The sequence below is a fragment of the Opisthorchis viverrini genome (genome assembly GCF_000715545.1).
Source record: "Opisthorchis viverrini unplaced genomic scaffold opera_v5_398, whole genome shotgun sequence".
NCBI classification, from domain to species: domain Eukaryota; kingdom Metazoa; phylum Platyhelminthes; class Trematoda; order Opisthorchiida; family Opisthorchiidae; genus Opisthorchis; species Opisthorchis viverrini.
In genome coordinates this window covers 274,203-287,296 of record NW_008752057.1, presented here as the reverse complement: position 1 = coordinate 287,296, position 13,094 = coordinate 274,203, and the positions used below count along the sequence as shown (strand labels likewise).

The following is a 13,094-nucleotide window of genomic DNA, read 5'->3' as shown; positions in this document are numbered from 1 at the left end:
AGGCAAGGGAGGAGATCGCTTGTCAAGCGTTATTGTGTTATTTTGATCACGGAATCACACATCCTCATAGTGAAGCCATTTCCATGCAGGAAAAACATCGGTAGTGCCTGTTTGCTTCTCCATCCGTGTGAAATCTCAGAAAGAGATCAAACTCTTCTCCCTTGTGCAAACGTCTCATCAAAAGAAGTACCATAAGTGAATTTCTTCCTAGACATTTGCAAATCTTATTTCCCTCCTTACCCTCTTCCATCAGTTTACGTGAGAATTCTTTTCCCAACTATGTTTACAGAGTGACCTCACAGATAGACCAACCACTGACTAAGGACGCTTAATTGCGGTCTCATGAGGTTCGGCCCAAAATCACTGAAAAATACCCTCGCACCCTATGGGATTTGTAGAAACGTACAGGCGCATGAAATTTCTTCTGCACAAAGCCAAGGACGCAAGGCATTTTTATATGTTTGGACGCAAAACACAGTAACGGATTAGTTCCCTTAAGTGATTTAGGTAGTGTGACATGGCACGCAATTATCATAGATTAAACTACACCAAAGACCAGAACACTTGTGCTTAGTTTTGGAGCTCCGCTGGAATCCCGTACATATCGAGAGATCCGTGTTCAGTGCCTACAAACAATCACCTAGAGGGTAATAACCAAAATATAATATTTCGCTTTAGAAAGGACACATCAAGAGTTCGGTCATGAAAGAGTTATTTTAAAGATTGCCTCGTTTTCACCGAAAAACAAGTCTAAGGAAACACTCAGCAGTGAGCTTCAAAAATAGTATTATTTCCACAGATTTATGTCTTTCAAAGGAGCTCAACACCAGATAAACTTTGTTTCCTAAAACTGATCACTCTTTTTAGCACTCATTTTCGATTTTCGAATCTCGGAAGATCATCATACCAACATATCTAAGTAAAACATTGCAGCAACAGTCTATCATCTCCCGCATGCCATGTTTTAGGATACGATTCATTCTGACAACATGAGATATTCCTTTTCTTCGGCCTCCGAATAAAACCACGTTTTTGACGATGCTTAGTACGTGAGAGAGATAAAATCCAGATCCCCGGGTGATCTGTTGTGTGCTCAGATCCATTCATAGTGGAAGAAGCTTCGAAATGGGGAATTTTCGGGAAATAAAAAGAAAGGACTGATTTGTGTGGATGGAACTGAGCTTATTGCGTATATAGATATTTTCAAAATTGATCATTTCAAGGGAGGTTGAGGTGAAGTTTGTTCATGTTTCAAGCACCAATCAAAATGATCCATTTCTACGGATTGACCATACTAAGGTCTATTTCTGCACAGTGGGGCATTTAAACCCACATAACGGCAAACACAATAACTGAAGATTACTATAACACGGAAACTGAAGCTAGAGTGTCAGTTGTCACGCCGGCCACAACAGCTTCATCTCTTGTCAAACGTTTGCGTTAATTATTTAAGCTTATCATAGCTTTAGAATGTCTCAATACTAAGATATCTTCCCTCCAGACAGACTGTCTTCCGCAGAAACTGCTTCTCAGAAATATGGTAGTCGTCTCAGAAAACATAAAATCTGACATTTTTAGTCGGTATTCATGTATGACAATGACAGCATGTGTGAATGCACACAGTTGACCCTCTAGAGCACTGCGATTGGGTTTGAGGCTTTGCAAGCAGGCCCGTCTTTAATTGAAGGAAGAGTGATGGCGTAGATCGGTTACCTCATCTTACGGCCCGTAGTTCACGAAAGTCTAGTGTACCCGAATATGTTTGTCTTAACACCGCGTCAGTACGATAAGCCGGTGGAAGCAGGCATGCAGGCATTTTACAACCGTTGAATTTTGGGGAGTATAAATGACCCTAAGGAGGATTTCTTATGACTTTCCACGTGACGTTTGCAGAGTAACGGTCCCCATCAGGAATTATCATAAATCGTACTATAAGGACCATGGTATTGGTCGGGAGTGATGATCTTTCATGTTGGAGCAATTGTTATAACGAAGGCATTGCAAAGGATGGTATTGATGACTGTGGCTCGGTGCATGACTGGGCTTGTGCTTTCTAAACAGGATGCTTGCCTTAGAACAGACCACCTTTTAACTAAGTTTATTCAATCTGTTTCTGTCCAGATGGCCATTTTTCACCGGAACTGCTGTTTGTGAGCGCGCTGGTGCTCTTTTGAACTTGGTTATGAAATACCATTATCCGTCCTCTCCTAAATATTATAGACTGAAGAAGCTGGATGCGTTGTTGAATTCAAGTATTTTATGCCTAGTACGGAAGACAAAACTAGATGAATTCCTGGACTATTCGAATAAGATTAGATCAGTGATTGTAATGTAATTACATTTGATTAATGAGACTAACTGAATTTGAATGGAACCCAACCACTTTTTGATTGCGAGAAGTGGATATCATATAGTTATGTCATGATAAATCTACGCAGCCCTGCATCGCTCGTTCGTATCGCTGGGCCAGTGAGCGATGTTGTTGTGCTCGCACGTATCAACATATGTCTCCTACAAGACGAGTCAGCGGATAGGTCCTCGATGAACATGACCTCCTGGTCCGGCCTGGAATGCATGTGGAGGGTTGTTCCACAAGGTTGGCAGTGTTTCCTTTTATCTATGGTACTGACAACATATTTCTGAGTTGAAGTCCAGTGGTTTGGGTTTTTCTTGCACCTTGATATTAACTTAATCCCAATCAAAGCAGTTAATCACCGGTGATACCATCGCACACTGATGCGATGTAACTTTGTGTGTATATACAGGCACCACGTGATTCCTTAAATTTCCCCAAGTGTAAGAGTTTCTTGGTTCTCCTCTTTTAATTTAGTCTCCCATTTTGGAATGCTCTGGTATGTGGTGATGTGTAACTTAGGCTTTTCTCCTGGTACGGTGCTTTTTGTGTGGTGAACATGACGTTCTGCTCCCGTGCCGTTGGATTAATGGAGTCAAGGTATAGTTACACCAACTTTCAACCTGTTTATTTATAAATAAAGAATATTGTACATGAAAATGCAATCCAGACTATTCAGGAAGGTCAGTGGAGACAGAGGTCCTGATGGGAGGGGGGGGAGCAATCAGCTGTTACTCATACCAATTCTGCCTGTTCGCCTAAGCTGATGCCGTTAAGAGACTGAAAATGTTGGACAGGTTCGTTCACATTGACCGGACAGTCGCAGATTTGTGAACAAGTGGAATTCTGACTGTCACTGCCAGCTAAATCAATCAGATTTCCGTTTCTCGACTGTAGGTCAATGAGTTCGTCAGATGAATCCTGGCGGTTCCTAGTGCAAAGCGGATCCATGCACGGCAAGTCACATGACTGTTGAATAGCACAACATGCCAAGGGACCATTGAGGTGCCGAGTTTCTCGGATAAGGCGTGAGTATCCTTCTTTGTCCTCTATTGCCCCTGTGAAAGATCCTGGTGGTAGTACTAGATGACGAGTGGTCTGAGGAGTGCATCTTTCAATTTGGCCGGGTAGAACTTGTGTAAGCCTCAGATCTGTCTGCACTTTTGTTGCTGTCTGACGGGGTGTATGGGGTAGAAATGTGGAGACGTTCGGTTCTGTTTGATGACTCTGTTCACGAGTGTCTAGAACAGGGTTCCAGGTTACTACAAAAGTGGATGAAAAATTAAGTTGTTATGTCTTTATTAAAAAAAGTTTCGAAATTTTTGTCCCTAATCAAACTCGTACGTGGGAAACGTGAATTCGGCCTTTCTAGGACAGCTGTTTTAAACTAATTCTAGCACAGCGCGCACGTTGGCATAAAAAACAAACAACCTGATAGCCAATGGGTGGTTGATATTTTTGATAAGTGGTCCATTTCAAGGTAGCAATAGAAAGTCTATGGGATGTGAGAAATTTCGCTGTTAATTTCGGCACAAAACAAAACTAAAACCAATACGTTTACTGACTTGTTGAAATACACACATTCACAAACTAAGTTGATGATAAGGGGCGCCAATCTATATCTCTTGTTTATAGTATCCTTCAAGGGAATATATGGTAAGAAGATAAACTCATGTTTTAGTCAAGATATCTCGGTTTGTTTTCTTAAGGGAAACCATTCATAGGGTTACTGAAAAGTCTTTGAGGACCATCAAGATAGATAGATAGATAGATAGATAGATAGATAGATAGATAGATAGATAGATAGATAGATAGATAGATAGATAGATAGATAGATAGATAGATAGATAGATAGATAGATAGATAGATAGATAGATAGATAGATAGATAGATAGATAGATAGATAGATAGATAGATAGATAGATAGATAGATAGATAGATAGATAGATAGATAGATAGATAGATAGATAGATAGATAGATAGATAGATAGATAGATAGATAGATAGATAGGTAAAGGGTTATAGCGAACCAGAAAACGAAGCAATTTTCTGCGAAATTAGACAGTGTCAAGTCCGGATTGGCGATTTTTACCAAAACCATCTTGACAATATCCACATACTGAACAAATTTTCCCCCATTGTTTACAAACATTCAAGCGTTTCACAAGTAACATGAGTGTCCCACGGAAAATTATCACCAGGGTGTCCGGTCGACGGATTGGGAGGTTTTAAACGTGTGGTTAACTAATGCGGTAGCCATACCTGGTAGAGGATAAGTCAGACAGTTTACCGGTCGGCCGTCGCCTGGAAAACCATCGAGGTTTCAAAATCTAGTCGGAAGATTGCCGGTTTGTATCGGGGTTTATGGGCTGCAAATCGTTCCCGAGTAACAAAAGTAGGGAAGTAACTCCATGGAATAAGTATACCATGTGGTAAAACTCAGTAGGTGGTACCTCAAAGCAACGAAGTTGGTATAGAGTAGATTGAAATAACACAGACTATATAGATGGGTCAAGTTTGTAATAGAAAGGATTTCAAATTCAACTAACCTCTCCAATGTAAATCTTGAGCTTTTTTTGGTTTATCATTTCGGTTTGGGCTGACTGATGGAAATTGTGCCTTTCCTGTATTGCCTGTTGAGAGGTCCCCCAAATGGACCTGAATGAATGAACGAACAGTGGAACAGGCAATGCAAATTTGGAATGAATTCTACGGATGAGAACCGCATCCCTCAGAACAGCCTAACACGAGGCGTTGTTGAAATACCGTGTTTAGAAATCAGCAGGACAGAGAGAGATGGTTAGATTTAAGACGATTTTGTGGTTTTTGAACTCGACAGCCTAACCTAGTAAATAGATGGGCTGTCGTCTAATACAACTGAGCGTACCGAGTCGCCCATTCAACAGTAGAGCTCAGTTTGGCTGATTACCTGGACCCTTGCAAAGACCGAACTATTAGCCAGCTATAAGTTCGTTTTAGTCCTTGTATACTGAAGTCAAATGGTTTACGAGCGGCTCAAATCCGTGAGTTCTACTGTGGGATCGCTGCGTGCGATTCTAGAGTGGTTCGGATAGCCGTTATGCCCTTTAGATTTGCCGTAAATTTTCAAGGTTTAATTTTCCACATCTGCTTTGATTTATACGGGCTATCAACTGGGAATTCTGGTGGAACAGTCTTTTCATAGCACTCCGCCCACCTAACTCCATAAGTCTTTCCGGGCTTCAGGCATGGCAACAAGCCAGTGATCCTACCCATCTTCGGTAGGGCTGACGATATCTTTTAGTGAGACAACCAAATAAACCCCGGTCTAGTGGGGACTGTATCGAAAAGGTTCATAAGTTAGCGAACTTCGATGAGCGTATGCTCCTTTATTTCTAAGACGCATGGAATCAATCTTGGGTCTTTGACTTAAATAACTTATTTTAAGTGGACCGAGACACCGAAAGACGAAGACTAAGCATGAAATGATCAAACTGCTTGTAAGTTCCAAAATGAAAACGAGAAGCAAAAGTGTAGATGATCATTTCTGGAAACAACTTTTATAAAAACGTCATACGAATAACTATAAAATCAGTGAAAAGAGGTAAGCTTCTGTCAGTCTATTAGAAGACTAACGTTCATAATGTTTCAAAATATTAATAGCTCACACTTTTCTGTTTGGGATTGCTCAAGGTCAGTAAACTTTCCCAGCTGTGACTGGTTCTCACTTTGGGCGCGCGATAGATATGGTTCCCTTGGTGTTTTATGGTGGATCCTTCAGATACCGGTGATTCACACGAGTCTTCTCTGTCAGGCCTGCGAACTTTTAGGGATTGCGTGAATCTCGTGGCCTCAATCATGCAATTTCGTGCTGTAGATACTTCCGACGTTCTTGCTATTGTCCCGGGCTTTGTTACGTAACCACCTGAATTTGAGAACTCCTGTTTTCTGATTCCACCAATGCCGTTTGCAACAGTTTCACCTGAATTTTCACGCATGTGACTTGGTAGTATTGGTACTAGAATGTGCGGCGCATGGAAAGTTTCGTAGTTTCCGCTATGCGGAACCCGTTCGTTAACGGGCAAACATGTTGTGTAACTCTCGTAGGCAACAGGTGTTGACATGCGAATGAGTTTGTGATCACCATAATCCTGTAGGTTGCTTGCTGATGTTGAGGAGAATGAGCCCACGGGACATCGTAACAGGGTCCCACTGTTTGGATCGACAAATACGGTTTCCGGAAAATGCAGTGGCGTGGAATTGTTTGTATCAACTTCAATTGGCTTTGTGTTAAGGGCAGTTGCCTTGTACAAATCTAATCCGGTGGTTCTATTGAGGTCATCACAATTATTCCTCCTGTTTCTGTTGTAGAGATATGCGCGTCGCATCCCAAACCCTTTTTTACCACAGAGGTAAACGGTGATGCCTAACAACACGAGAATGATTGCGCAACTCAACGCCACAATCGCCACTAAGATGGCACCAGCACTGACAATGCTATTCTCGGAACTGGTTAGTCCTGTCGATTTGTCCGCTCGATCATCTTGCCTCATTGGCAGGCCATCTACTCGCTGATACTTTCCAGTGGGATTCGAATGTTCTTCAGAACTTGTCTGTTTCCCACGTATGTTCGGGTAACGATGCGAGTAAATTCGTGCTGGGCTATCGGTGACCTGAGAAATTTAAAGGTGCGAAATGGATTTTGAGGTTGAATTACGCAAAGTCAACTTCAACACACAGATGTGTGATGACAACTCTCTAAGAATTATACAGCCGAAATTAAGTTCCACACTCAGACATCTGTCCAGTGCGTTGGAAAATCATCTTAACTAATTCGGTTTTATACAACGCATGAAATTGACGTAATGCACACTAAATATTACTTTTTTACTTCACAAAAGATTATTCTCACCACAAATCTGAAACAGTAAAAGATGTGCTCTTAAGGCCATTCCTGTGGTTTAGTGTTTATGCAAAAGACAACCACACGGATCTGCGGAGCCATTTGAACGTTCGAAAACAAATGAGAAGATGGTCGTGTACCGATGCAAACAACTGTGTGGTGTTGAATTTCTTGTTAACTGTCAAAAGATGACATCACAAATACACTACATATTTTTTCAACGACATGAAACTACGGAATGATGTTTGATCGGTAACATCGTACAAAGCAAACGTCAAATAATACACACGTGAAGGCACCGGATAAATATAGTGAAAACTCGGTTGACAGTGTGGACTGTTTCCTCCAATGTTTCTCCAGAATATTGCATGATTCTTGTCTTGAAGTTGGCAGTCATTTAAAGGACTTCAGTGCAGTAATTTCAAGTGAACCACACAAATAGTCGAGACAGGATAATTAGCCACCTCGACCAACTTAACCGAGACAGGTTAGATGACTTTCTCGGCGTGCCTGGATGATGGTCTAGGATAGGAAGTCAAGTCTTTGTGTTGTGTCGTCAGGCATCACATAACTGCTTCAGTTCCAATAGAAATCAGCATCAGCCTGCATCATGAAAGACGATTCGAATCCTCATATAACCGAATGCTAATAGAATATACCTATCAGCTACAAGTGACTGAGCGGAACCTGGATTGTTTGACACTTGAAAGACACCGTAACACTTGTTTAACCGACGCATATTCCCATCAGGTAACTCTCCCGCCTACGCTAATGAAGGAATCTTCCAGACGAATGCTCCGATGATTTGGCGGGATATTTTCATTCCTTAGTGTGTTAAATCTGCCATCGGGTTCTCGGAGTATGCAGTGCTGATGCCTCTCCGGTAAGCATGACACAGGTGACCATGAGATTCCGCGTAAGTTAGCTATTCAGCGGGGTGAAATGCAACTTTGACAGACTGGTTAAATGTACCCTACAGTTCGCCAACGTACTGTCAACCGCGCGAATCAGAACCCTCGTTTCAATCCCATTTACTGATCAAACAATTCGCGTTTGATTGTTTGTTCTCCGTTCTGCGTGTTCATGTATGTGGTTGGTTTGCGTGACACTACACAAACTCTATTACGGAAATGCCACTTACCACTCCCGGTAGCTATTGATTTTCCACAGGTTCTACTCTGCGCATCAGTGAGAAATTGATTACCACACGCTAGCTAAGTGCACGCCAGGAAGGGGCTGTGGGTTTTCTGCAGGCACAGACAATTAAATTCCAATTCGAATGATGTGATAAATTGTTTGCTGTCGTGTTTGACTTGAGTAAATAGTCTCCGTTTGCAAAAGGAAAACGACATCTTGCTCTCAATTAGGCACGTGATGTCAGGCCTTGGATTGCGCGGACGGAAGGGCAAGGAACAAGGTGCTCGAAATCAGTCAGTATGAATGAAACTGCACGGAATAACTAGATCCGTTTTTTTTAAATCATCATGAATTTTGAAGAGGTTCTTCATCAATTCTGTTTGCTCCGCGAGTCATCCCAGGAGGATTGATTTAGATCTAAATTCGTGGGGAATAAAAAGTAAACACTTGAACTTGTGGGAGTTTCAAACCAAGCCATTATGTGAATATTTAGTGAGTATTTGCAGGCGTATATGGAAGGTGAAGTATTTTGGCAGCACTTCAAGGCATTTATCCCCTCCGATGATCCTTTTCCATCATATTTCTTGGGCCTAAACTACTTATTTTACATGGCATTTTCTTCGCCACTTTGAAAAGACGCTCCTGAAGATGGAATTGAACCAGTGATTTCCTGTCCAACAGATGGATGCTGTATCCCGCAAGTTACTGAGGATGCCTCCTACCTTTCATGGTTAAGCACTCGATATTGACACCTCTGTCTAGTCGATGAACGGAACATATCTATCACTGCCGTTAGAGATGTTCTATTAGGTAGGGGTGTGGCGAACTGCCTGTAGTGATGTGCGACGAACGTTTTCAGTAACCCAATAGGTAGGGCATTCCTCCTGTAAACTGTTTGAATTCTTTTCGAGGCATACTGGATAATGCTGATACCTGGCACACATTTCTTCATGTCGAGTATAACGAATACAATGGTTAAAGTTTGTTACTGATACTCTACCCAGAGGCACTTTCAGTACTTTCAGAATTTTTTTAGTTAGAAAGGATTCAGAAAGGCACCAGTCGGATATTTAGGCAGTTATAGGACACGCACAACGAATAACACCGACAGTGATCCATGATTGTATGTCTAAGGTGGAGAATGTCATGAGGTGGAGAATAATATTGCAACTGAGGTTCTAACCAGAACCAGGCGTGGGGCCGAATTCAAATTTCAAGATGGAGAGGGAGGCGCAGTAGGCAGGTAGACGGAAGTATTTGGAAATGACTGTTACATTTATTAGGTGACCATGTGACATAAGTGATTGAAGGTGCTTTAAATGTGGTAAGTGGATCTTACTTTACAAACACTACATAATAAAGCTGTAATCATAAAGTGGTGATCCTGACGTCTAAGAAGCCCCATGCCTTCCAGGTTCGTCTGTCAGCGGTAACGCCTCACTTTCTGGCTAATCAAATGGATTATCATTTATACCCTTCACTGTAAGATTTGTGGGATCCCAAAATTATTTTTCTAGAGAAAATGCAAGGAATTTCCTCATGAACCAACTGTAAATCCAAGCAAATCCCTTGGATTAATTTACTATCCTCAGGTCAAAAGTTCGCTCTTGTTTATGCACGCTCACTCCATGAAGGCTTCTGCAAAGACACCCTCAGAATGCACACGTGAATTGTACAGTTTGGAGGTAGGGAAAAAAGGAAGTTCTAATCTAAAATTGACAGTTCTCAAAGCTTAAACTTGATTCTTTTTTGTGAATCATTAAATGTGCAACAAACTGTTTAAAGGTGGCTAAAAATACTGTCGTTCGCGAAATTACTAGAGGTATGCCCGTGAGATAACTTACACGCTGGTGATTTATCTTCTTTAAGGTGGATAGATGTACATCCATATCGAACACACCAAAGTTTTTACACTCCGAAATGGATATCGACTTCGCCAGTCAAAGCTCAAGTCACCCAGAAAATCAGATGATGTAAGCAGAGCTGATAAAATGAATGACGAAACGCGAAGTAGCGCTCAGACACCCTATACCAGTCCTATGTCTTATGACTGACATCGAAGACATATGCGCTTCACAGCGCAGTGTGAGGTGTGCCTGAGGATGATGAGTGCATCAACACGTTGTCCCGTCTGCAGTCCTTCTTATCTCAGTAAAGGTGGCCAAATAAAACCCGACACTTATCTATGACTGTACTGTTAACAACATATTTATTACTATAGAAACACACAATATGGCGAAACTCTGATGGCATGTACGAGAGAGACCACTATATATTCACCGGGCTTGACGACATTGGACTTTGCGTCACGCAAAGTAGGTCCTGGTAGCACAGCCAACGGTGAAATGATAAGCGATGAAGATCTGATAAAATGCACGCCAAGCCGAACAAGTAACCTGTCGCGGAACATGTTCTAAACCAGTCTGATTATGTGGTGTCATGGCAAAGTTTTTCGCCCCTCCAGCCGTGCCTTCGTCAGACCGCTTGAAGTTAATATTAGATTGCTTGTTATGATACCAGCAAGCCTGTTCTTGCCGTAGAGGAATGATGACGGAATTAGAGATGTAGATTCACTCGTCCGTATGGGTGTTCATTCCTGAGAATGTATTTAGTCCCCCATCCCAGCGCATTCAGTCTTCAGGAGAGTATAACAGGAACACAAACAAGATACATATGAGTACTGCCGGTTATTTTGCACCTCCTAACAAGTGACCTCAGAAGCGGATGAAGCACGCCTTTCGGAAGCAACACAGATGCTTGAGGAAAACGCAGCGTAATTGCGTAGGAATGGAAATGTTTCTAGCAGACTTGCAATCGTGAATAATTTTATTTTATCAAAAACGGTAGTGACGGATTAGCTATCATATTTGCACCTTGCCTTCCTACCACTCCTTCATATAATGCAGCAGGAGACAATCCATCTTTCTAGAATATACTAAACTTTCTCGTGAAATCACTATAATAGCAATATGGTTTGTCTGGGTGACCGTTTCGTGTGTCTCCTAAAAAGGCCACTGCATTTGCCACCTCCTGCACTATCCAATTACACGATCGGCCTTTATGGAAGTGACTGAATTCAGTTTTCACATTCGAAACTTCCTCTTCTGAACAGCCTTCATCCTGTCTTGGCATAATTCTTTTAGTGAATCTACACCCAGGCGGAGAAGAACTGGATTGAATTTTCACTCTTACTCGGACTCATCATCGGTGCATACCCTTGGCCGCGACAGGGTCCCACAGATACCCCCTCTGGATGAAGTACTGTATACGAAGGCCGAAAGAAAATCATTCGATCTAGAATAAATGTATTGTATCGAAATTAACACAATCACTCCACGGATAACTCGATGGTAGTGCTATATTTGCTTTTACCTTATAGTAGACAGTGCTCCAGATGAAAGACATATCTTTCTTTGGTAACCCGTGCCCTTCTCTGGCGTCCCCACTGAAGAGCTTGTGTCAACTTGGTATGAAAACAATAACCAGGGACAAATTTGAAATGACTAAGACATCAGGTTAATCGAGCTAGCAATAGGTTCCCCGGTGAATGCTATCTTTAAATGGGTCGTTTTCAGTCTCTGTAGACGGGTAACCATCAGGATGAAATCCCCCTTTTGAGAATCACGTAACGCAGTGGGGTATTAAACTGTGCCTATATTAAACGAGGGACTATCTCATTGAGATGGGTTGGACAGTTTTGAACACGAAAGCTAATGATAATAACCTTATTGTTAGGAGAATAACCACTGTAACTGGTGTTGATCGCACTAGTTGGTAAGTGATCCTAAACTCGGAATAACTCTATAGCTTGTGTCAATTAAGTGGGCTGAAATAGACCTATGGTGGCTCTCTTTCTTATTCTGAGGATGAGCCAGTGTTATCTGGTTCTCGGGTCAACTAGCGGGACACATACTCTATACGGTAGGACCATACACATACTTGGCAGAAAGCAATTGAAAAGGTTAGCAGTGGCAGCTTGTCCTTATTTTACAGGCAATATAGGAGGAGGCTTTGGAAAGAGGTTTCACAATATGGCAGCAGTTGACGTCACTTCAGCAGAGGAAGCTCGCCCTCTAATCAACACTCAACAAAGCAAACAAGACAGTATGGATGGGTTCGATATAATCTGCAGCAATATGAGTAGAACGAAATAGAATGACAAATCTTTCAAGACTGGCTACGTCGTTCATATGGACCTAAACCCTAACGTGGTCAATCAATAAAATTAAGATAGCCCAGGGACTGGCGAGCTCACAGTAGAGACTCTGCGTCGAACATTCAGCGCAACACAGCCGATCGTTTTGTTGAGCTGCTGTTCTGTGCAAAGCAGTAGACTGCATGGAATGAAATTCTTCGATATAACATGGATTGTTCGATTCATGCTTGTACTGTGCCCTCGGAAAGATCTGAGGGTTGACCAGCCATGTTACGGTTCAGTTCAAATAAAAGATGGATTTACCCCTGGGTTTTATTTACTCTTACTCTTTTACAAACCTTTTGGCGGAGAGTGAATTGCTTCATCCTGCAACACGTTTGTTCTTACTGTCGTTTTCAAATTAATCTGGGAATTGCAGTGATGTTAGTACTTTCTAAAAGACCTGTAGATAGGTCGGATCACTCATCAACAATACAGAATGTGTCATAAGCTACCGGGGAAAATCTGTTCAGTTTACAAGAAGTCCATAGTTTTTCAGCTTTTCCATGCAGAAATCGGTGGACAGC

The 13,094-nt window shown here is 41.9% G+C and overlaps 1 protein-coding gene across 1 annotated transcript in view; it reads right to left on the bottom strand.

Annotated features, from left to right (window-relative positions):
• Positions 1-2,999: 2,999 nt before the first annotated feature.
• Positions 3,000-13,094, bottom strand: part of T265_10723 (hypothetical protein) — a gene marked incomplete at both ends in the record, with an annotated part of 92,346 nt that continues 82,251 nt past the window's right edge. Inside the window, 3 exons of the mRNA XM_009177183.1 lie at positions 3,000-3,615; positions 4,903-5,011; positions 6,001-7,005. Coding sequence (XP_009175447.1) covers positions 3,089-3,615; positions 4,903-5,011; positions 6,001-7,005 — 1,641 coding nt within the window. The remainder of the gene's footprint in view (positions 3,616-4,902; positions 5,012-6,000; positions 7,006-13,094) is intronic.